This window comes from Cygnus atratus, chromosome 2 (assembly GCF_013377495.2).
Source record: "Cygnus atratus isolate AKBS03 ecotype Queensland, Australia chromosome 2, CAtr_DNAZoo_HiC_assembly, whole genome shotgun sequence".
NCBI classification, from domain to species: Eukaryota; Metazoa; Chordata; class Aves; order Anseriformes; family Anatidae; genus Cygnus; species Cygnus atratus.
In genome coordinates, this window is record NC_066363.1 from 67,254,591 (window position 1) to 67,281,307 (window position 26,717).

Sequence of the window (26,717 nt, forward strand, 5' to 3'; positions counted from 1 at the left end):
AGCCTTTTCCCCAAACACCCACAAGCTCATTGAGCATCATCTCTCCCTTAGCTTCTTCTGAAACAAGACAAGAACCAAAGGGAAGTTCACTCAGAAACAGAGAGGAGGCCAAGCAGGTGGTAGAAACATGACCTTTCTCCATGAGGTCAAATAGCTTTATTGTGATTAAACACTACAATACAGTATATATCCATAAAAAACTCTATAGTGTATATAAATTATTCCTTCCATTCAGTATTTTTTTTCCTTTTGTTTTCTTTTTTTTTTCATTTCCATTACAGCTTTGGTACAATGTGATTTTATTATATTTTTAAATACTTTTAGCTTCACAAACTCAACACAAAGTACAAAACTAATCCGAATCAAGGATATTACAATCTACACAGTGGTGTTCAGTGGTAGGAAAAAATCTTACCTCAATGAATTCATGTCACTAGCTAAGCTATAAAAGCATACCTAGCAGACATGACAAGAATATGCACCATTAACCAGCAAACGTTTTTTTTTTCAAAATTTATTTTATTTTTTACAGATTTTTTCCAGCAGCAAATCACTTGGGCATAGTCAGTACTTATGTCCTCAACTGATTATCCTGTTGTGTTCCTCTTCATTTGAAGGCCATGAGTTATTTGTCAAATAACGCACCACTATCCTTGTATATCCACTCTAAGCCAGTGTCAGTACTTTACCTGCCACCCTGCATTGTTAATGCTCGCACAGTTTGTCCTGCAGCTGGCAGAAATAACTGGAACGTTATTGGAGGGGCAGTGTGGGGCAATCAACCGTAGATTGTTCTGTGGGGCAGGAGGTATGACATTACAGTAAACAGGCATTCCAGTGGCTGTAAGTGTTCCTTGACCTGATTGATTAGGTAGCATGACTGGTTGTTGATATGATTGTTGTGGCAATCCTTGAGAACCCTGGGTCATTGGCACCTAGACAGACGTAGAGAAATATGTAGAAAAAATAATTAGTACATAAATTAAAATAAGTCCCGAGTATTCTTATTTTCCTTCTATCTGAATTCAGGTATATGACATGCTCAGAAAAAATTTGTTATTTTCTGCTGCTCAGAACTATTCTAATGGCTGAGGATCTTTTTTTGACTAGAGATGTGTTAAAAATAAGTCACTGTGCTCCAGGGACTAGTAAGTGGTTCTGTCATGATCTAGCTGAATGTGAATTTCTAAGATCATATTCTTACATTAATAATAATGCAAAACAAATATTCTTATTATACAGAAGACTCAACCCTGGTATATCTAAGGCCATCTAAAAGGTCTAGGCCTTTAACCTGATCGTTAACTTTAAAACACATTTTCCATATAGTAAATCTGAAGACATAAGGAGAAAATTATGGCCACAAGCAATTCCCCAATTTCCATCCGGGTTACTGTGGTGTTTTCAAAGAAGGTGATGGAAAGGAAGAATGGCTGCTCAATCAGTGTAATCTGTTGAAAGAAGTTAATATCACTGTTTCTTAACTTTCCAGAGGGACCACACCAGGAAACATAAGCACAGACCACCTCATAGATGGCCTCAAGCTTTTGTCATATTTCACAGAATCCAGGTATCAAGTTGGGAAAATACAGACTTTTGGGTAATTTACAGATCTGGTAAAACACAAGCCACTTCCTTCCCTCTCCCCTAACTCCAGTAAAACAAGCATCCCTCTAGCTACAGTTTGTTTTAGGAGACATGGTGAGATCCTCTCTCTTAGGGCACTGGCAAGAAACTTCATGCATGAGTAATTTTTAACTGGACCAGGCAAAGCCTTCAACTTAATTACAGAAAACAGTATCGAACTGGGAAAAAAAAAAAAAGTGTCGTTTTTTATTTCTTTAATTCATTTTCTTCACAAGAAGTATAATTCCTTCATGCTTTCTGAAGTTTCTCCTGAAATGTAGGCTGCAATAAGTAGTTCATTTAATGTATTCCCAATTCAGAATGAAAATCGGTAGTAAGAACACATAAACAGGAAGCAGAGAAACCAATTTGACTTAGAATGGTGTTTATCAGGAGGCCTCCTGTCACATGCTGCCCTAATGAAGTAATAAAGACCACTCTGTGATATGAAAACTTAATTCAATTAAGCACTCTCCGAAGAAGAAAAGCAGTCTTTACAGCTTCTAAGTACCTGATAAGATGACATGGCTGGATACTGCACCATCATGCCTTGCACCTGATTTCCCTGTTGATTATTCATCAGGCTCTGGCTTTGGGGAGGCTGCTGCATTCCCACGAGACCCTGGAATCCTTGCTGCTGGTTCGGCAGGACAGGCTGGTAACCTGCAAGAAGAAAGCCACCTTCAAGTATGCTGTCCCTTTTACAGCCAAAATTAAAACTGTTCTCACTAATGGTGAATGATCCCAGTGTTTCTCCCCCCATTAGTCAAAAAGGTGTTCTATTTCTATGGAAGCACTGATAGAAATAAAAATCTAAGGGGAACAACCGTGTTGTAGGTTGGCAGCCCTAGCAGGCTGATATGAGCAGGCAGCACACCTTCCTCATGTTCTTCAACCCTGCAGGAAATACCACCTTGAGGGACATTTGACTTCAGTCCATGATTTAAGGCCCTGAACAGACACAAAGGCTTCAAGGTATTTCCAGAGGCAAAACCCCCACCAACTTCAAGGACACCAGTATTTGGCCTTCACAATCTAACCCATCACTTTTCTTATCTTCAGAGTTGTGCCTAAAAAAGCACCTCCCTCCCTCTTACCTTTCTTGCAACGTACCCCCCTAGCATGATGTAAACAAAGATGGCTTGATTTAATCAAGAACAGTATCTATATACACACTGGCTCCTCCTTGCCAGTTTTTATTTATATATATATGATTAGAACATATTAAGGGTCACATTCTACCCTACTGTTTCACATTTGGCACAAGAGGAACTCGCAAGTGGCTGCACAAGGATGAAAAGCTGATGCTTTGGCTTCAACCTGTTGTTGGCTCTGTGTTCAAAGTCACCACAACATTGCTGGTTTTCTGGCTCCTCTAGGACTGAGAAACGGGCAAAGTCTGTATTATCTGGAGGGCTAAGCCACTAATGAAGCAGAAAAGTAGATGGGAAACAAAGTGCTGCTCAGCAGCAACGTGATCTGGCCTGAGAAACAGCCTTACAAGACGGAAGTGGGCTGGCTGGGTGAAGCTAATATTTAGAGATGAAGGATTTTGCAGAAAAAAGTGGAAAAGAAAAGGAAGATGTAGAAAGATCCTGTCCTTGAAAAATGCAGCCAGCCACAGTCATTGCAAATACGTGAATAATTCCTCCTTAAGACATTCTCTGTCCTCTAGCACTTGTATATTTCATACGTAGTTATGCAGTGCACTATTAACTTTGTAGTGATGTTCTCAGAATAAGCATATTTCAGGCAAAGGAGAATTATCGGAAGCAACAATGCTGTGTTATTTTTATATGAAAAATGTATGTCACATCTGCTCAATTTATATTCATGAATACAGTACACGGTTCAATATACTTCACGAATTGGAAAACATCACCTGCGTATTTCTTCATTATATAAGAAAAAGTAACCAATGTCTCTGTTTCCGCCAGTCTATCCTGAACTGATAGCTCTCCTTCAAAATCTTTTCTGATGCTAGAGAATAGTTGGGTATATCTGAACACTTTTGACATTAAAGATGCCTTTTCCACAGATATGAGATTAATGTCTCTTGTCAACAGAGCAAAATAAAAAAAAAAAAAAATCCATGAGTGATTAACTTGGCTGGGATACAGCAACAAACATTTCCCAAATGCACCAGATTATTATACATTCAAATTTGTTCTTTTCCTATGCACAAACACAGAGTCAGCGTATTTTTTAGTCACAAAAATTACCAACATCAGAAGTGCTGTAACTGAGTTTACAGAAGGCTTATACAGCAATAGTAAAATTGCAAGTTCTCTTCTGCTCCTGTATACCAATTATAGGGAGAGGGGGGGAGAAAGGAAGAAGTAAAGAAATGTAACACTACTATTCTGGTATTCACAAGACTGGAAATTTAAGCAGAAAAGAGTCAACTGACAGTGGAAGCTGCAGAAGATAATTCATTTCAAATCACTTATGTTTGTCAACTTAAGTCCAAATATAGCAATGAATGAGGGATTGATGGTGGACTGTGGGATCTTCAGCGATGCGAAGCTGGGGAATGCTACCAAATTTTGGATCTGTGCTCACTGTGCTAGATTGTGATGCACTGGCACAGGGCAGCAACTGGTGCTATGCAGAAGCAGACAGTTGACACCATCAGGGTAAACAAGAGAGAAGCCCGGCTGTCATTGTTTAATGTAATTGCATTACCATTATTTTAATCAGGCTACTGCTGATACTCTGCTGTATGTTCAAACATACAGCTGTCTCTTCACCTCAGCTTTGTGTTCCATATTCACCAATATGATACATTTATTGCTCAGGGCAGACATAACTATCAAACAGAAAAGAGTTATGAAAATGACTGGGTGTCTACCCTTATGCTGAACATGTAGGCATCACCTCATGGGGGCATTACATTGACATGCACCTCTGCCCTGTCAAAACGTATGGGTGAAATCTTTCTCTGTATCAGCAGGCAAACACTGCTTAGCAGATAGTACAATCATACTGCATTTCAGGTGCAGGACAGCAAAAAGTGTTAAAAAGGTTTAAGTGCTGAGGTTCACTAGGCTATGGATTATTATTTTAACAATCCCATTACTCTTCGAGGACTTTCTTCTGCCCATAAGGCATGTGCACCCCTCACCCCTGTCCTAACATGCAGAGTCCTGCTTACTCCCTGGGCAATCTGAAGACCTCTTTCCCACTCCCTCTGCAAGAACTTTGCAATGCTTTGATCACACAGTGGGACCTCAATACAAGCAGAGAAAGTGCTTCAGATGTATTCTAACACACTTCCAATATGATTAAATTGGAGCAGAGAGATACTAGTGTAAGAATCTGGCTGCATTGTCTCCTGACTCTTCTTTGCCTTTAGGGGAAGTTGTCACTTCCATGATTCAGAAGAAGCTACTGTAGTCTCTTGACCGTTAGCTCCCTTGAACTGTGGGTGGAAACAGGTAAGTTTAAGGTTACTGCTCTCTTGCATCCTTGCAAAGATGGTGGCTGTCATCTGTCCCTCATTTAATACTCTCAGACATTTTTTACAATTAGTACCCTATTAGTACCCTAGTACAAAGAATTTATGGATGTCAGACCATGCTGGAGAACCCCAGATGCAGTTGCTCAAAATCCACCTTCCACTTCAAGGCTCTACAACTCAAATGAAGCCACTTCTCTGACAGCAAAGCCTGACCCTTTATGATGTTAAATATATGAAGAAAGATGCAAGTTCATGTACTGACCATAACCCAATAATGTACAAAGATACACTCCAATAGTGCAGAGTGGTACAGAATAAGAAAAGGTGAATGAATTCCTTTATCTGCAACAAGCTCTACAAGAAGCAAGAGGAAAATGCTGTAGAAAAAACAACAGAAAAAGTTGCCCAAGTCTTTTATGCTAGATGGCTTCTGTTTCAGCACAAAAGCAAGCAGCAAGAACTGGCGGTCTATGTGGCAATTCATTTGTACAAGAAGTTGTTAATAGCAGAAACTGTGCAACTTTGACTCTGCATGCCACATAACATTCGAAACAGATCCTTCAGTGTTTACTGTGTGTTGATGTCTTCATGTTTTTGCACACTGTCCAGGGAAAGAATGAAGATGGGCGAACTGAGACTGCTCATAACTGATAGCCTTGATATATCAAGCTTTCAGCAATGCTTATGAAACTGTATCATTCTAGCATTTTTTTTTTTTCCTCCAAGGGCACAGACTATCAGAGAGTGCTATTTTCCCAACACTATTTTGTACACACAGCAGTTTCAATCCTGAACTCTGCCATGCTTTTGACATGCTATTTATTTTTCAATGAAATGAAAATAATAGTGTTCTCAAAAGGCTTGGGAATTGACTGCAGTGCATACAAAGTCATCCATCACTGGGCAGAGATGGATATTTTGGAGCTACACAGGTGTCAGGAAATAAGTGAAAACAGGAAGTGGCACCATTCTGCAACAATAGTTTTCTTCATAGTTGCTCTTTGGTTATTAGCTTTCATACTACATAAAGTGTAATCCTTAAAAGTTTCTTTGTTGTCCCCTGAGAACATACATATTTTCTAATGGCAGTAACACATCAGATGAACCATCCTATTACTGCAAGCTCCAGGGCCTCTTTACTGCAATTATATCATCCTGCTCTATGTTATCTCTGCTACAAAGGAAGATTGTTTTTTAAATCAGGGCAAACATAAGAGACATTGTTAAACAACCAGAGGAACAAATTGTGCACAGAATTTCAATGAATGCCTCAGAGGAAAAATGAGCCTTGGATCGCAATCTACATGGAAGAGGCTGTCATAACATCAAGGTAATTCTCTGAACCTTTATAGCTTGCATCACCATGCTGACAGTCAGCTACCTTAAACATCCCAGAGAGAGAAACACTACATGAAACACCCACAAATGTTTTAATTTCTTAATGAGGCTGCGGAGCTTAAAAGATAAAACACAGTGGTCTCGACATTACTGGGTCCAGTAACATCACTCAGAGCTGTAATTATGGCAGGCGCATTGATCTGCTGGCCTCAGCACATGCCCTTCATGAACAGCACATCCATGCTTGCAGGGACTGTTCCATTGCTCATTTTAGATTTGAAGCATATATTAGCAAGATAGCTTTGTAGTAGGCTTTTTACCTGGAGTGCTGACACACAATCAGCACTTGGGATGATGAGAATTTGGTCTGGCACGACTTCCTGAACCACAAATATTACTCTGCCCTCACCACTTGCATCTAACAGGTTCTTTGCATCTAAGCTCATCCGATGCAATCACATAAATTTACAGAGGTTTTAATGTGAAGTGATTTGAAGGCTAATATTCTCCCTTTAGTGTAGTTCTATGAGAAGCCAAACTCTGGTCACCTGCAAACTTGGGACACAACCAAAATGCACATTTTCACAACACACTGCTGCAGCATGGCAACCTGAGACCAAAAGAAATTCAGAAGACAGACCTCAGCAGGGCTAACGGGGCTGGATGCAATGCTACACAAATCTGGCCATGCTCCTGCCCGCTCCACAAGTACTGCAGTGCCTTTCTCAGCCCAGCACCTCTGCCCTATGTCTCCTACTGTGGCACAGATCCTGCAGAAGGGCAACCCAGTCCCAAGCGCTGCACTTGCCACAGGTGCTCACATTCACACAAGACTCCCCAAAACTGGGAGAAGAGAGTGAGAAAACTGATCTGAGATCAGAAAGTGCACCTCTTCCTGTGAGACCTGATGAATTCATTCCACTCCATTCATTCAAAAGATGAAAAGGTAGCTGCTGGTAGATGGTTCTTGAACAGAGTGAAGAAAAAGTTACATGGTTGGAAGATAAACTTAGAACCATCCAGATTAGAAATAAAGTGTAAAGTTTCACCAGAGCCTATAATTAGCAAGGGGGCATTCTACCTAGAGCTGAAGCACACTTGCTATCACCTGAAATCTCCAAAACGAGGTTAGACAGTTTGCTAGAAGATATTCATCAGCTTAATAAGAACTTCTGGGAATAAAGGTGTGATTAGAGCGTGCTCTGTGTCCAGTATTATTCAGAACAGTGAATTACATGATCCAGGCTTGAAATACTTATGAAAAATGTTAGACAGTTAGCTCTTAGTAATTTTCTAGTCTTCCACTGAAAAACACTAAGTATCCATGTGTGAGAGTGGTTCCTCTTCCCAGTCTCTCTTTCCTTTGATCACGTACTGGCATTGACACCAGGTTGACTCCACCTGCAGAGAACTCACCTGGTGGCTACCTCAGGGCTATTTCTGGGGTATTTTAGGTTGTTTCACCCCACTGGAGAAACAATCACTAAGTTTTGCAAGCTGCAGAATCTGATTGATATCAATTTCCACAATTTTGCCAGTCTGTTTTCCCTTACTTTTTAAAATAAGGTATGGGTGGGATGTAGTTTTTGACTTATAATCACAGAAACTTAGAATACCTGTGAGAAGTTACCTGTCAAAGAAAAAATGTCTTCATAAAACTACAATTCCATCATGCACACATCAGTAAATTTGGTAAAGTTTTTGGCAACTCACTTATTTGCCAAAAGTTCTGAGTTGGTCCATCCCAAAGTACTTGCAAAGCTGAAAGGAAGAAAAAAAATGAAGCAAGCAGTTCGGCAAGATCAAACACTCTGTCTTGGCACAAAGAACCCTTTGATTCTCAAACAGTCCCTAAGAGTTAACTGTAAAATACGAGGGAAGAAGGTCAGGCTGGGGAAGCAGGCTCAGTTCTGCACAGACTTACATTCAGACCAGTTGGCCAAGCCGTGGGAGGTGGATGCTAAAATCCTTTCCCAGCACAAGTGAAAGCTGGAATTTGAGGCAAGGGATTTCTATCAGTCAGAACAAAGCCCCCTGTGCTATGGGGGGTCTGTCAGTACGTCCTGCTGACACTCTTTGCCTCACATCTGGATTGCAACCGGATGTTTCACCTCCCACACGAACATTGTAATGACCAGCTACAAAACCTCCCCATATGCCGCTGGCTCTAGAGAAGCACTGAGCTCAGGCTGGCTTCTCATGTCTGCACGTTATGCACTAGATTTGGGTGGCTGCTGAGGAAGTCTTCCCCCCACGCCAAATTATGCAGTTTGTCATCAGTTGACCAGTTTCACACACACAGCAGACTGGAAGTCTCACCGAAAACACTGCTATAAAATTAAGCTGAATTTGTTTTCAGCCTCACCACCCCTAAGTGTCTACAGTTTGGAAGACTCCCATAGAAGACATGTTAATTAATTTCTCCCTGCTGGTGTGTTATTTTCTATACAAGTCTGAAGATTTAAACTGCTTCTTGTGCAGCTGGAATCCAAAACACTTTGTAAACAATTTTGTTGCTCAAGCTTGGATCTGAAACATGCTGTAAACCAAATCTGCTGCAGTTGATCAATCCACCCCTACTGTGTCTGCTTTCTCTCTGCACTACACATAAAAATGTCTTGACTTAGTAAGATATTTGGGCTTTGTGGTCCCCCTGAAGACATCTCAGATAATTTATGGGCATAAACTGGATACCACATGAGCTGAAAGAACAAATACGTAGTAGCTTAATGCTAAAAATCTGTCCTCTTCCCCTGAAAACTTAAGACCATACAATTATTTCATTTTCACACATGCACAAAGGAAAAACAAGAACACCTATGCCTGAAATAAAGGAGTCTTAAGCTAACTTGGAGGTGTAAGTTGGCTTAAAACACACAAAAAAGCACACGTGCCAATAACTACAGCAGCACGTGCTCCTCTCCCCACACCACCCGCTGCACTCTGTGGGCACAGAGCTTCTGCACCAGCAGAAGCCTTCTCAAGTGAGTGACTTACAGTTTTGGCTGCTCTTGTTTAAGGCAAAAGCACATCCCACTCCAGCAGCATAGCTTGCAGGGGAAAGCACATGGTATTATGCTAGTTTTGTTTTCAAAATTGAAAACTAATCACATTGATTCTTTCAAGTTGTGCAAGATCAAAACAATTTTTAGCTAATGGCACTCCAGTTACATTCATCGAAAACACAACAGGATAAATATCCCTAATCTGATTAGAATGACAGTGACTTGTATAATTCTCTACAGAGCTAGGGTTATAAAACTGCAGGATTTTGAATTTACTTTCTTAGAACATAATTGCTGCCAGAATTGTAGCTCCCTTGTTCCTAAATTAGCCGTAGCTTTGCTAAGAGTACATTCATGCTTCCTGAAACTGGTACCAGATTAACACCCACATTGTTGGCAGACCCACAGAGAAAGGACAATATCTAGCTGTATTAGGGAGATTAGAAAGATAGAGATATAAGACAGCAAGACTTTATTATCACAAGAGAAGGAAGAAAAACAGTGGTGCTAAGACAGCTTGTTCCCCCTGCTCTTCCTCTCTCTGGCTTACAAAGTTCTCTGTTCTACAAAATCAACAGTGCAAAACATGATATTTAAACTGTTCCATCTTCAGAAAAAGAAATCAAATTTAGAAATTGGCTGCAATTTTGCATTATTTCAGAACAACCCGTTTGTTGGACTTGGTTAAAACTGCAGATGAAAATACCCAGCCACAAAAGAAAATATTTTGTGTGTAATGGCTCTGAAAATCCCCCCTATGCCTAGTCACATGCCACTGCTAGAGCAGGGACTGCCTTATCTAGCTGAACTGTCCATCCTTGAAGAGGATACTCTTCATGTATTCTTCTTCAAAGTCTATTTGAAATCCTGGTTTTACTTCCTTTGGAACCTCAGAACCTGTAAGAAACCCAAAGCACAGAGCATCCAAAGCATGGTTTCATGTGCTACTCCGAACACCACAGCCAAACAGGGAACTTCCCAGCTGCTAACAAAACCCCAAAATCAGGGCAATAATGCATCCCATAGTTAAGCAAACACTCCCAGTTCAAGCGATTTGCAAGATCAGGGCCTCACAAGTCTATTTTTAACTCTGCTTGACCCATGTAAACTGGAATGTGGTACATTTATACCAAAACTAGGAGAGATTGCTTTGTGCACAGATTTTTCTTCAAGAATAGTAAGGGCATAAAATCAACAGGCCCATCTTAGTGGTAGAAAGCCTCCTGTTATTGCCGTCTGGGTTATATCAACATGAGATGATGAAAGTTAGCACTGCACATCACATGATATTTAGAGCTTCTTATATGTCAGCACAAAAGAAACGTCCACAACATTTTCTTTTACCCTTTTTCTATGAAACCAAATTCTAACTGCTGGAGACAAGGGAAAGCATCAACTTTTAAAACCCATTTATATGCATGCTCACTGCCCCATGGAGGAAAAAGTGTTTTCACAAAGATCACTGAACTGTTATTTAGGCTCTTCTCCTCTCATCATCCAAGCAATTAACTTCAGGGCTAACATGCAAATCATGGATATAATGAAACGAGTTTTATGAATCACTTGGAGATGCACAGTTGCCCATCAGTTACTTTTCCATGTCTAAAAAATTTAAAACCCCGTGACCTTGCCACCATGTCATAAAGCCCAGACAAATAAGAGAGAGGATTAAATACTGTCATTATATACCTAATGCAATCACAGACTGTAACATCTTCTGAGACTAAAATTTTAATTAAGGCAGGCTGGCATTTCCACACACCCCCACCCCCCAAATCAGTGTTCCAGGGGAACAGCAGGTAAGGTCAAACAAAAAGCTTATGTGATAAAATTGCTTGAGAGCACTCCTAGGAGACCTGGCATTATTAACAAGAACATCAAGAAGGGCACAGTTGAACAGTTCAAAGACAAATGGCTGTATTCAGTTTACTTTTCACGATCAACTGAAGAACCTGAGAGAGCTGTCTTTTGACTAGAAATATATATTAATAGGCATCAAAAGGAGCATGAATAGATACAAATATAGATTTAAGGTTGGGGAAACATGTTAGTTCTGTTTAAAATCTGGATCTATTCTTTTGCTTCTCTACACAAAGGATTTCTAAATTATAGATCTTTAAGCACAACATGCTACTGCTAAGTGGCTTGATGCGGAAAATAAACCTGTTCTTGCTGAGAACCTAACACCATGTTATTACATGACCCTTTAATCACTTATTTTATTCTCTTTTCAATGTACTTTTCTTTCATGTTTGAAACCCCTTAGCACTGTTCCTGTTTTTTTTCAAAAATTATTACAAAAAATATTTTCTCTTCTCCTTGAAGATAAATGGATGTGCACCTCTATCAGACATGGTATGTAACTCAAAGCTTCTGTAAGACTCAGAAAAATCTATTTTTAAGACAAAATCCTTTTATCTCACTTCAGTAAAAATATAGAGGGAACAGCCAGCTGCAAGCCAAAATAATTGCAACACAATAATGCAGGGCTCCATTACAGCAGCATAATTCCGGTTAATCAGCTGATCCAGGATCTTGGCACTTACCCAGAGCCTGGAGCCTGACCTAAATGCATTAACCCAGACAAAGCATGTGCAGCTGTTTTGGTAATCTGAGGCTTCTGAATTTTATTGGAGACCAAAAAAAAAAAAAAAAGTCACTTATCCAGCAAATGACACAGGTGATATATAGAGAGAAGGAAAACATTTTATGCTGTTTAACTAAGTTAATCCACTGAGTCGCATGAACAGACTCAACAGCCTTTGGGAGATGGGCTTTGGAAAGAGCTTTCCTTTGGCCAGCACAATGAGCAAGGGTTTACCCTGGAGCAGCGTAGATGCCCAAAGCCTGCAGGGAGGGAGGTTACTGCAGGACCAGGAAAACATCATTTTGAGAGGTGTGAAGCCAAGCCATTGAAGGAATGTGCTATGGGCTGCTATGCAGTGCTAGTGACATCAAGGAGGTCCTGGAGGGCCCTATGGAAAAGCCAGGTTCAATTCCTCTGCCCTCAGCCCCTGCCTGCCAATCCTGCTGACATTAACGAGAGCTAACAGGCTCACAGGCAGGCCAATACATCTTTGTAGAGACTTTCTGGGTTTCTCTTAAGAGCTTTGCTGCTTAAAAAACATGCAAGTTTGCATTACACAGCCCTTACTGTGGCCATAAGTTGCTATACAGATACAGTCTGTTGCACTTCCTCCTTACAGGATTTTTCAATAGCTAATTTACAACATAAGCGCAATTAAGAGCTAATATAAAACTAACATCAATGTAAAAGCCCATTAACATTTAATAGCCACATTTCTTTAATATATGACATGCTGTAAGTCTTAACTCACACTAGAAAGTGTCACCTAGAGAGATGCCCTTGCCAGCAATACATTACAGAGGGTCTTCATGTAAAATAACTACAGAACACTGTATTCAGGATTTTGCTGAATTCAGAGACACTGATTATAACATTATTAATATAAGTGTTCATATATTCTTGCAGAAAAGCTAAACTTACTTTGAAGCTAAGATTTAAAGTGAACTAGAAGGAAATTAAGTATACAATTAACTATTTTACCATTATTATTTTCTGAAAAAAGAACCAGTACAATAGCTGTGACTGAAAACTGCAAGAAAAAACTTATCTTTTCTCATCTCTCTACCCAGAAAACTGTATCCTGCAGACTTGCAAAATGTAACCTTTGTTATAATTTTTTCAATTACAATTTTCACATGTGGGTATTTTTCATGCGAAATGGTAACTTCCTTTAGTTCAGGGCAGGAATGTAAACACTGTATCTGGTACGACCTTACACTTGGCCCTTATAAAAACATTCAAGCCCTTATAAAAAACAAACAAACAAAAAAAAACCACCACACTGGCACCAACTTAACTCTTGGTATATACATACACATATCTACATACACACATATATTTCTCTATTTCCAGCCAAAACCATCTACAGATGTGATTGACAGCGCTCAAGATATAGGAAGATAACAATAAATGTCCGAGTCACAAACCATCAGCTGGTTGAGGGGAATTGCTGCTCTCTGTGCTGTTGCAAAGCAAAGCAGGAGGTGTTTAAGCCTCTGCATATACAGCGGGGCTGCAGGCACTATATACAGTCAGTGTAGCTCATGAGATTAACAGTACCCTGTGTAACAAACCCTTTATATATGTGTCTGTCTTTGCCTTCTGGTATATAAAGCAGTTCCTGGCCATATTCTAACTACTATTTGCAAATGCCTACCCATTGCTTTTGTTAGTAAATCATTAAGAACTTTGTGCAATGGGACATCTAGCCACCCAAGCAATGTGAGGTGAGTTCCCAAATACAAAAGCAGCAGGATCAGATTTGAAAAAAGGTCTAATGCATCCACAGCTTACCATACTGTGAGCCCACAGATTCACTGAATTTCAGCAGGTTTATCCCTGCATTACATCAGTTTGATTTTCTGGATTGCCCCCAAATAAGTATCAGTTGGCCTAAGCAAACTGTTGATTTTCCATGATCTATAACTTAGCTCTCAGTATTGCTGGAATATCTACAAGTATAAGCCCACGGTGAACCTCCACCATGCCAACCATTGTGCAAACTTCAAGGTATAGCTGTAGTCCCTGCACTGAAGATTGTGTGTTTCTGAATAGACAAGACAGCTGGAGACTGAAAAATGAATGCCCAGGAGAATAAACTTGCACAGAGAAAAACTGCAAGCTTCAGGCAGAACTGCATAAAGCTCTCCAGGAAAATGTGCAAAAATTAAAAATATGTATGCACTGCATTAGAAAGCATAGGTGCTTAAAGCCGCATCCCAAGCCTGGGCAGGATGCCACTCACCAGTGGTCATGGAGATGAATGTCCATGTCATCGTGTTGCTTCTACCACTTTGCTTCCACACAGCTTCAGGTACAGACTCCTGCCTACAGCCTGTGTGCTGGAGAAAGTCTGCAGCATACTGGTGATGCACAGCTTACCATACTGTGCTGTGTTTTATTGAGGGCTGACCTGGATGAGGCACTGCTAACACCCTAAATGCTCCCTAAGAGTCTATGCTTTCACCCTCACAAGCTGGGCATTGCAGCTCAACTTCAAGGGAAGCTTTCATAAACCTTTCATATTAGGAGCACTCACCTGTAATATGGTGATTACACTGGCCCCTATACAGCAGAGCCCTTAAACGTTTGCTTAACTTGTAAGCATGTGAGCGGATTTCTTGATTTCAGAGCCATGATTCACAGGCTTAAGAACACTTCTGGACTGAGGCCAGGCAACTCAGCTCCTTGGAGGAGGAAACCTCCAATGAGAGAGATACCAAAGTGTTTATTAACAGTGTATTAGTAGCATCTTTTAAAAGGCTGCTGAGAAACTTGACCAGGTGGGTAACAATCAAAGGAAAAAAGAAGCCCCATTCCAAAAAAATCCAGTTCTACAAGATAAGAAATCAAGTAATTTCTCAACTCTCCTTTTGCACAGCCACTGCTTAATCCAGAAGCTGAAAGGCAGGGGAAGATGAGACTGAGCCTGTATCCATGTGGCCCTATGAACATATATGCACATATATGAAAGTGCCATTAGAATAAGCATTAGCTATGTACTAAGAGATATCGGCAAAAAATAAAATAAATTGCAGCTAGGGAGGAGTCTACCAGGCATATAGGAACATGCACAGTGATCCCAGTCATCCATACCTTGCAAGCAAACCCCTCTAGTTTACTAGTAGATCTAAGTCCATTTTTCCTGTTTTTCCTGCTTAATTCAGAAGAGCTCATAAGCAGATTGGATCAGGGATATTCTAATAAAGCAAGTGTTATCATTAAGACCCTCCATTTCCATTGTCCTCTTTACCTCTTGAAGTACAAGATAAAGTACATGTGCATGTCTTCTATCACTTCTGTGCATCAAGTCCATTCTGTATCACTGTGTAAATGTAAACACCTATTCCAATTCTGCCATATGTACGAAAGCAATACATCAGACATCTGCACTAAAACTGGGCTGTATCTCCCAGATAAACCCTTGTCTTGGAAGGAAACGAACAGCAAAATCTACAGATGTAGTCACCCCAGTGCCTAGTTAGCTTCAGCCATGGCCATATTATTAATTTGATGAAGGAGGAGGGAGTAAGTGAATTAAAGCCAAACATGTCTGAAAAAGTAAAAACATTTCTTTTTGACATTCCTAATACAACACTAACAATTTCCAAGACTTCAAAAACTGAGTTTAAAAAAAAAAAAAAAAAAAGGAAAAGAAATGAAACAGTTTAATTGTCCATAAGCAATTTAAAGCTGGCCAGGCAGCTAAATCTGCAAAGCATGCCTATCGCCATATCACGGGAAAACATATTGGCAATTTTTGTGTTGGGTGGTCAGAACAACATGAACAATGTTAATAGAAAAAAAGGAGAGAATGCATGGTGTATGTAGACTTTCACCTTTTTCTTCTCTAAAATGGGTTTAGTGGCACTTCTGAAAATGTAAGGATTAACACCTGAAGACAACTTCTCTGAATAACTAGGAAAAGAATAGATATGACCCTTGTCTCCACCTTTCACTGCAGAGCTCGTTAGTCAGTTGGATAACTCCTGCTATAGGTGGTCCAGCATTACCATTGCAAAAGAATATTTCGGTTAACCCAACAAATGCAACTGCTTGAGAAGGCCAATCTGCCGAGCAAAAATGTTGTGAAACCCACCGGATCAGCTCTGAGCCCCATATCTCCCCTCAAGATATCTCCAATTGTGCAATTCTAAAGTATGCAAAATTTACTTTCATTACCAAAAGAAAGCAAGCATAACAGAATTTAAATGTAGAAAAGTCTCTGGAATATTTCTCCTTTGTCTGCTGTAGACCTCTCTGGGGAGATGTCTGCTGTCAAGAATCACTGGGGCAGAGCTGCCATGGAGCATTGGTGAGTTATTTGCAAGGTCTGCAATTGTGATCAATGCTAGATGCTCAGAGCTATGGAAAAAGTGCAAAGACCATAAACATACAGAGCGTTCAGCTCAGCATAAATACTGAAGATAACCTAGCTGTGTGGTCAAGGTGGGCTTCTGAGGCAGTAACAACACTTTTTCTTGCATATATCATAAATATTGATAGCTTTTTGCTTGTTTAGGATATAATACAACTGAGTGCATTACTTCTTTCTGTGTATTATCTGTAGAATAAGGTTTTAAGGGAAGAATTCTTCATGAGACATTCTGATGTCCAACAGTGCTGAAAAGTGCTATATACATATTAGATAAAGTCAGTGGAAAAATAACTGATCTCCGATATAACATAATATGGAAAGACCTTTGAGTACTAAATTTGCTAGGAGTTGCATGCAGAACTTTGCAAAATTTTTAGTTGGCTGAAGAACCCTACTTTGGTCCACAAAAGGTGTGTCTCCCCCAAGAGCACCTGCAAGGGCAGGGCTGAATTCCCAGAGCCCAAAGACTGCCAATACTGGCAAGAAGGCAAGGAAGAGTCTACAGTAAGATTCATCTGTCTGAGCACTAGTCTTAGAATAAAGGCCTCTGCAAAATGTTGGGGCCAGCAAACCGATACAAATGTGCATTTTGAAATTAACCTGGAAAGGTTTTTGCAAAGGCTTTCCAATGTTTGCCAAGAGGCAACTGCCAGCTTCTGAGATTTAGCTGACATGGGAGAGAGGTCTTCTATGGGAATAGCAGGTATATTAGTACTTTTTAAGCAGAATTATTGTTGTATTCCACCCTCAGCTGCCCTGATCCTATGAAATGATCTATAAATATGGGTAGAGATACATATGCATTCCTGTACATGCAATGACTAAAGTTAATGCAGCACCATCATCGAAGGCTACTTTAGGCTAAAATATTTGTCTCCTGCTTATGTGATCTGAATGGCGTAACTGGTTTCATATACTTCTCACATGGCTGCTCAGTCAAACCACAAAGCAGCTGACAGAAATGTTTCTCCAGCTTAGATTTACAGTAGGTATTTCTGAAGTGATAGTTGATGTGCCTAACCAATCTACAGAAAATGTCTGTGTAGCAAAAATTTTTGAAAAGAGAAAATCACAGAATCTGTAAACACATGTGCAGAATGTTCTTAAGTAACTAGCTCTCATTCTGAGTGTAAACCTGGAGAATAAACACTAATGTCTGTAATTGGAAAAGGACAAATGTAAGTCATACTCAGACTACTCCTCATGAGGTATTCAATCTACAGCTACAAAGTTTCCTTACAGTAGCACCACTGTTCAATTTTAAACAATTAGCATAACTTCTTCACACTAAAAAGCAGATTAATATTCACATTTTCACTAATATATCTGCAGCCAATAAATAACTTTTTAAATTATAAACACTGACTACTTTATAGACCTTGTTTTCATATTCTGAAATGAGCTACCACATCAATTATGAGAAAGCAGAAAGCAACACCCCCCCACCTCCATAGGAGCCACCATGGCAAATTGTTTCATAAAGCTTCACTGGCATTTTAGGCATGTCCGTAAAAAGATGTTTGGTTGCTTGTCCTGGAAACATGATACTTAATGCCAGAATATCCTGAGAAAAAAAGAGCTATGGAGATCTTCTTGCTGCAAGGAGCTTCTGAAGAGCAGCAAGGTCCTGCACCAGACACAGGTGACGCTCATATCTACCACTTTGGCAGGAGAAGAAAATGCCAGATGAGCTTGTATCTGTCCAGAGCTTACACTGACGTTACCAGAACCTGTGTGGTAGGGAGGCCAAGCAGCTGGATCGGAGCATCCCATCTATCAGCCTGGGACTGGGAGAGCAGGCAGATGGCACAAACACACCTGGTCTTGCCCAGGAGAGCATGTCTGGATGCTGAGGCACAATGTTCCCTCTCTCCAGCCCGTGCTGAGCCAGGGCACCACATCGCAGCTCCAGCAATCCTTCTGCCGCTCACACTCCCTGATGCTTTCTGATTCAAAAAGATTCCCAGATGAAGGAATTAATGATGCTTTTGGCATAATTAACTACCTGCGACTTCCCCATTTCACTATTCTACAAGGCTCAGGTAGGAAAGCTTATCTGCAACCACTTTCTGGATTCGAGGAAGTTCTTTTTTTATTATTTTTAAATCCCAGACAATTGATTAGTATGGTGGGTATTCTGCACAGATAGCAAATAAGCTCCATGAAGCAGGAAGGTTCCTGCACTTCCCCACTGTTCTACTCACTGCAGAGACCACATCCCTGGATCTCTACATGGATGTTCTTCCTGCTACATGGCCAAGTGGGAGGAGAAATGTACACAAGCCACAAAATAAAGCTCTCCCTGCTGCACTGAACTGCATAAAAGAATGAAAATGAACTGAATTAAAAAGTCTACAAGTGTTCTTAAAGCTAATTAATAATAAAGAGATAATGATCGTAATTAAAAAACTTCCCATAAAAATGCTGTTTTCTTTATAAGACAATGCAAAGTTTCCATTAAAAAAAAAAGGAAAGAATTCAGGGCCACTCAAATTCATTTGATAAAATAAGTTATGATGCATTACAATTTACACAAATAAAAGTCCAGCATAGTATCAAGACTATGAAGTATGAAGATACCATATTGTGCTGGCAAGTGATAGAACTGCTCATAGTGACAGCTGAGATTTATTGAAACAATTCAAATACACTTTGAAAGTATATTAGCTTCATCTCTGCCCACAAAGGGTGCATTTTAGCAGGGTAGGCCACACCAGTGATAAATTACATACCAGCAAGAAGTGAAGGCAATTGGCAACATCGGATGCCCAAAGGCCCCTGAATTACTGCGATAATGTGGTTTTCATGATAATACCTCACATGCAATGGCATCTAAGCACCTAGAGAAACATATCAAAGCTGTATTTTTGTTGGGTTTTTGGAAGATAACATTACAACAGTGAGAAAGGCTAGGGCTTCCCAGCTAAAGTTAACATTTACAAATTGGCTCTGGAAAAACATTTGGCACAGTAAGTCACAGTTTAGATGCTACCTTTTACACAGAAGCTGGAAAATAATGTCTTTTGCTTCCAGGCTGTAGACACTGAAACAAGCCACCAGCTCCAGGCCCACAGGCTGCAGTCACCATACCTGCTGCAAGGCTTTAGCCAGACTGGTAAAGTGTCCCAACTGCTGCCATGATTTAGTTGTGCTGATATCAAGAACAGAATGGGGAACATACAAGATTGTGGTCACCACATACACGCTGGCACCTGCATCACCATTTCTGTGAAGGAATAAAGTTACTGGGCATACATGTTCCCTGCTCACATAAATTCAAACCTGCAGCAAGAGCCAGGCTCTCCCTGTGGCTCAGAGTAGCACTGAAAAAGGAGCACAGAGCCAGCGCAACGCCAAAGTGTTCTCCCACAGCAAGGTCTTACTACTGTAAAAATGTCAAAAAATATTTTAGTGTGAGACATTCTGGGCTAAATTCTACTTTAGAATTCATGAGCATAGGCCAGACCGAGACTGACTTCACAGTCAACCTGGACTTCAGAAGTTATCCTTTCAAAAGTATTATGTCCCTAGATCATGCCATACATAGCCACCCGGCAGACTCTTCTTGTAATATCAGGAAAAGTTTAATTACTTATAGCTGCATCCAGTTGGTACAGTACCCCCATTTTGAAACACTAGGAAACAGACCTCTGTGTATTTACAGCTCCTAAATTAACAGCAACAAAAGAAAATAATGACTTTCTCAAAGTAGTTACATCTTGTTGTAGATCAAAAGAAGTTTATCAGCAATTATACAGTGTCGGCTTTTCTCCAAAAGATAAAGCCCATTTAACAAAATTAGTTTCTGCTGGAGTTTTTTTTTTTTTTTTTTTATCTATTCAATCTAAAACATTCCCTTGGTAAATGATAATCAAAATTTATTTCTATAATACCCGTTACTGTATAACCTGAGGACCTCAGACATACTGCATATTTATAGAATCAGTTCATGTAACTTCTTAGAAAGTTGGTCATTTCTTGAATTTATACCAGTAAATGCTTGAGAAAATTGTGTTTCTGCACGTAGTCTCCATATGAAAAATGCTCCAGTGACCCTGTTACTGAAATGGTATTAAATGCCTATATACAGATTGATACTTTAAAAGTAAGCTGGGTAAACACTTTCGCTAAAGATGGAGAATGGAAGAAGATGCGAAAGTGACAGAACTTAGTAGTTATTTTCCTATTTTTCCTATATTATATGGGAAAGAAGATCTCAAAACCTTTTTGAACCTGTCCCCTTATCTATTTTTGTAGCTCTGATTTAATGATTAGAGGAAAGAACATTAACATTTTTTCCTTGAATTTAAATTCTTGGTAGTACAGAAATTACAGTACAGGCTATTGTTTCCATTTATTTATGGCTCTGAAGCACCATCATTCTTTAGAAACATTTGTAGGAACTGAATTGATTGTATGTTAAGTGTTATTCTTAATAGTTTTTTCATTGCTAGCTAATAGAAATATGGATTCAACATTATTTTAAGCTCAACACAGTGTAAAAGAGTTTAGTACACTGTAATTATGATTTTTTTACACCAGTTTATAGAAGTACAAGGCAGAAATAGAATTCTTCATGCAAGGGAAAAGAAGAGGAGCATTTCTGTTTCTTCAGTAACAGCAGTTTGAATATCAGAAGTTGTAACAAGTCCTTCCTCGTCTTTTTCTTTTCTAAAGACTACAGATATACATTTGCTAAATTAATAACGGAACCAGTTTGCAGCATCCCTTACCAACAGACCACAAATGTTGTGCCAAGTTTTTACCTCTCAGCAGTGGAAGGATTCTCCCCTCTGTACTGTAAATTGGGCAGGAAGAAGCAGTAACCACCACAGCCCTGACTTGGTTGTCAATTACAGAAGAATCAAGAATACACTTCCTCACCCCACAACTTACAGGTGCTTGCCATTCTGAAGCAATGAAACAACCCTCAAAGTACTGTAGTAATCTGGGTGGCAAAAGTGACCAGAAAATGTTTATTTTTATGCCTTCCACACCATCTAACAGAGATGGTTTCTGAGGCCTCCAAGACCTCATGGTTACAGAACAAAACCCACCACCTTCCAACACATAGAGCATGTTGGATTTATGATTTCATGACTCTTTGCAAAGAAAAGGCTAAACAGAGAGCACGATCTGCTCCTCACTCTCTCTTTATCTCTATTTTTTCTATACTGCTCAGAAACTTGTTAAAGCACAGATTCCTCCCCTCCTCCCCATTTTTTTTTAATGAATTCAGTTGTACCTAGCTGAAGCTTTATGTGGGGGCTTCATAAACTGCGACAATACAAGTTAACAAAAAAAATGGAAATTCTCCATGTACATCAGGTTCCTTAGTTTTCCACAAGGAAAATCATAGCAGGATTCCCAGGCCTAGGACAGTACTTCTGGAAAGTTGCCATAAATGGTAAATAGAGTACCTTATAAAAGCCAAGAGTATTTTACCACCTGTTTTTACAGCCTCGTAACCGTAACTTGGCTTTTGGCTGTGTTGTCCTTCAAATGAAAGCAAAATTCCCCCCATATTATGTTCAATTTTTCAGTTTATGTCACGTCAATATAACAATCCTTTGCAACAAGAAGACAAAAGCTTTTCCATCTTTGTGCAATTAATGTTATTGCTCAAGCACGGATAACTGGTATCTCTTTGTCAAGACTCTGTTTTCATGTACTGCCAAAATACAAATATAATTCTAACTCAGCAGATAAAAATCTACTTTTCAGACCAAAGGCTGAGGTTGCCTAGGTGAAAATACTAAAACCCTACATACCCTTGGACACACAACACTGTTCTTGCCCAAGCCCTGCACACAAATGAGAAGTCTGATGGGGCAGGATGGTCTCTGCAGATACACCTGTCCCAAATGTCAGCTCACGTCAGCAGAAATTTAAGGTCTGAAGTAAACAGAAATCCCATACCCCTCAGTCCTCCTTTTATGCTAGCCTCACTCTCCTACATTGTGATCACAGGACTTTCAATACCAGAGGACCTTCTATGCTTGCAGGGTAGTAGCTGGAGTTGTTCCTAAAGGCAGAGACACCTAAATTGTAAGAAAAAGGTAAAGAAATATATCTGGAACAAACCACATACACATCTGTACAGAGATGTGCAGGTCCTCAAATGAAATTCAAGCATTGAAAAGTGTGAAAAATGTGTCATTGCATAGCTTTTGCTAGCTTCACTGTCTTAAAGGGTCATACTTTCAGCTTTTTAAAACTGAGCACAGACTAATAAATGCATGTCCATATGGCCTCAGAGAGCATCAGGGTGGCACAGTTCAATATGCAGAAATCAGAAATGGCAATGCAAAAGTAGCCCCTGCAATCTTAATTCCAGCGATTTAGGCATACATGAATTAGATGTAGTATTTAATTACATAATCACCGTATATACTGCAACAGAATTTGCCCTGCAAATTGCTGAAGTGCTCTCCAGCAGAATTTCTCATCTTCATATTTCCTACATTATGAAAAGCAGGAGGACTTCAAAATGAATTTGAGCATGACAGCTTACTTCACCTCAGCCCTTACATAATGCTAGACATTCACATGCACAGATAAATCGGTATACATTGCTGGCAATTTTCTCCAGATGGATCCGTTGTGAGCTGGGGGGAAAATCCCATGAGAAGTACACTGAGTAGGCAAAGTGTGAATTTCAAAAGATTAAGACTCAATAAAATCTGCGTCTGCTTTTGCTGGAACACTCAAAACAGTAGTCTTCACTGAGAGCTATCTTCTTGTCAAACATTAGCCTACTTTGAGGAGTGCTGGCGCTTGAAGCTGCAAGTTTTCTTTCCTCCTTTTTTAATTATACAAGGAAGAACACACCTGCCCACATGTTCTCATACTCAGAAGTATTTCTTTTGTGGGTCTTCTATTAATCTTATAAAGGATGCTCATCTTTAGAAAGAAATAGGTTGACACAAATCACACTGAAAAACAATTGAACAAAAAAGCTCCACACATATTTATCTGGTCATGGGGTCATCCCAAAGAACAGACGTTGAAGATTTTAAGAAATTAGCCACTGATTAGTTGGGATCAGAATACATTCTGCTGTCTCTTATGAAGCAGCTGTTGCTCTTCTCTGTTCATGCTCCTGCATCAGATAAGAAAAAACAAACAAACAAAAAAACTTCTACAGGCAAGCATTTTTAAAAACACGTAAGCAAGTTCTACTGAGCAAGATGGGGCTAATATTCCTGAAATGATTACCTGAACAGGAATGGAGGAATGAATACAAGTATGCACTTCACTGCAGACGAAGAAGGGACAAGTCAATGGAGACAGCTGGCTTTCATGTGAAAGCAGCTGTACTAGGATTACTATTTCAACAAACCTTGCCTAGTTCACCTTTCTTTCTATTATACAGCGACTGTTTTAAACCTCACAAAGTTGTTTTCAGAAAAAAAAAATATCTGAAGAACTTTTGAGCTACTGGAAATTAGAAGTTCCCCACGTTCGTGCAACAAGGGGCAACTCTTGGGGCCAACAGGATTCTTCTCACAGACGGCAGCAGCCCATGGGCTGCATTTCTAGTATGACAGATACAGTGAGTTGTATAAGGAGCCAGTATTTAGCAAAAAAAAGGTTTTAAAAAGGACAGATTCAGTATCTTCTTTCTCATACCATCCTTCTTTAGACACTAGAAAGCAATAGATAATACTGGGACAGCCACCCATTGAGCAAAGGTAAAAATTCAGCTGACGTAAATTCCCCCCAAATGCTTTTAATATCTTCATTTGCAGGAAGACTAAGGCAGTTCCTTAAGGTGCACTCACACCTGATGAGTGAAACCTCACTCCTTAAGGCATCTCACAGGTGTACTTGACTTGTTTCTCTTTTCTTTCAGCATCCAGGAAATCCTACCCTCTCTAACCTGCAAGCTGCATGGACTTTGGACTAAACAATGGATAGCTGGGAGTCCTCCTTTAATTTCCATAAATAACTAAATAAAAATCCCAGATTCAAATTGCTGAACACAAAGATGAATGAGGTACTATTGAATTTACTGAAGTTGAGTCAGAAATTAACTGCTAGCATATCTTCCAGCATCCCCCCTGTTCCACCACCAGCATAGTGTGTACGGTGAAGTCCTACCTCTCAGTGCAACTGGTCTGTCACCAACACAATACATATGAAAACCAGGCTAGATCACATTTCTAATGACAAAACCTTACTGAGATTTTCAAATTACTACAGTGTTATAAAAACCGGGTTATCACTTCTTTTACCTCCAGACTAAATATCTCCAGACCAAACATCTCCAGATCTAAAGATTTTGAAAACATTAACAAAAAAGTTAATGCTCCTGCAAAATGGATATCCAACATAAGGTTCTGACTTTCACTTCTGTGCTTCGTAAACTAACACTACATCATTAGTGAAAGGAAGAAAAGAGAGAGAATATGCAATGTCATTTAAAGTGCTATCAGAACTGTTTTGGTTCTCCAGTCCATTTTTTGTGCCATTTTTTATTCTTCCTTCATCTCAGCCTTCTTTTATGGCACTCAATAGCTACCACTGGTGTATTAAAACTTCAACAATCCTACAAAAAATATGAAATATGGGATTTGTTTTCAAAGCCCATGACACGCTCACTCAGTAAAGCATCCCAATGGGATTGCTACACAGCAATATAACCACTTGCCTCACTGGAGGCTCAGACCTTTTCCCTCTCATTTTCTATTTGGTGGATGTACTGAGTCTGTTCATTTACAGGAGAAAACTCAGGAAAAGAGTTCTTGCTGATTAATTATGGCCTGCTCAGAAATGGCATTTTGCTAGTCAATTAGAAACAACCCTGTAAGGCAAATCATTTCCATGTGCCACACCTGTTTCTCCAATAAATCATATCACTCTATATTTACACAATAGGCCATATTATTGCACAAATGAGCTGTCTAATGCATTCCAAATGCCACTGCAAACTCATATAACATTAATCAGGACTGAGCAGAAGGAGCAGACAAATCATCACACTAATTGTGCCCTCTTCCAGGCTTCAAATTGGACAGAAAACTGATTTTGTTTTCAGGACTGAAAAGACTCAGCCCTACCACACACTGCTAACCTGACTACAACTCTTAATAGAAACGAATAGCTCTGTACTTCTATTTTCTCCCTTATAACATGGCAAGTAAATACTCCAAGAAGGGGGAAAAAAGGGGTGAGGGGGAAATACCATTTGTACTAGCTACAGTTTGTTTTATTAAGTTCTATCAAATTGATGCATACTCTGTCAGCTTTTTTAGCAATTTGATTAGCCTCAAATTTGCAGAGAGGAAACAAGCAGTGTATGTGCAATTATGCATTACATTTATATTTCACATTTTATGAAACTAAAAAAATCTCCTCAGTTTAGTTTGTAATCGATCTATAGCTTGCTCTGAGCACCTGGACATAATGCATAAAAGCAGCTGAGCTTTTATCACTGCAAAGTTTCTACCATGGAAGTATAAATGATTTACTGCAGACACATGGTGTCTCCATGAAGTTAGTGAAACCCGTATGCAGACTCAACAGGAGTTTGGGCAATGCCCTACAAACCCACAGCTAGTTATGTTTCCCAGGAACATTTGTTGCTCTTTATATTGCAAGACCATATTTCTAGAGACAGAGAAGGGTGATTCAAAGAAAAGCAGAATATTTGTATTATTGCACTTAGGAATCTTTTCTTCCTTGCTGTAACCCTTACAGACTCAAAAAAAAAAAAAAAAGCTGCAAAATTTCACTCTCAGGAAAAATTACTGGGTTATTTGTGGAGTCAGAGAGAAACACACGTATATGCATTTATAAACACAGTGTATTAAGACTGAAAATTTTTAACCTGACTGCTCTCCCAGAACTGTAAGCCAAGAGGTTTGGCTTTTGGTTTAGGCTCTAAGCCTAAAGATGTGAAGAATCCTATTGTGGTAGCACTTTTCTTTAAACAACGATAAGTATATATCCTGAGGCATCTCACATGGAGCCTTATCTGTGTGCTATGGAAACAAAAAGTATTGTTATTATCGCTGACTGAAGGTCAGTAAGATCATGGCAGGCACAAAAATAGCAACTACAGCATGAGGGTTCAGTTGTTCTTTTTCAACACAAGAATTAAGGGACTGCAAATGAAGTCTATCAGAGGGTAGCTCCAAGGAAAATAACCCTAAAGGATGGAATTCTTTAGACAGAATGCAGCTAAGCTATAAAATGTCTTCCCATGAAGTACTGTGGATACCAGAAAACGTACAAAGGCTCAAAAAAGCAACTGGGCAAATTCACAGGAAAATAACTACTGAGGTCTACTAAGTACGGAGACAAGAAGTACTTCAGCAG

General features: G+C 39.6%; 1 protein-coding gene across 1 annotated transcript in view; it reads right to left on the reverse strand.

Moving 5' to 3' along the window:
• Positions 1–677: 677 nt before the first annotated feature.
• The window catches only part of ARPP21 (cAMP regulated phosphoprotein 21), a 140,836-nt gene continuing 114,796 nt past the window's right edge, over positions 678–26,717 (reverse strand). Inside the window, 2 exon segments of the mRNA XM_050708821.1 lie at positions 678–935; positions 2,138–2,289. Coding sequence (XP_050564778.1) covers positions 678–935; positions 2,138–2,289 — 410 coding nt within the window.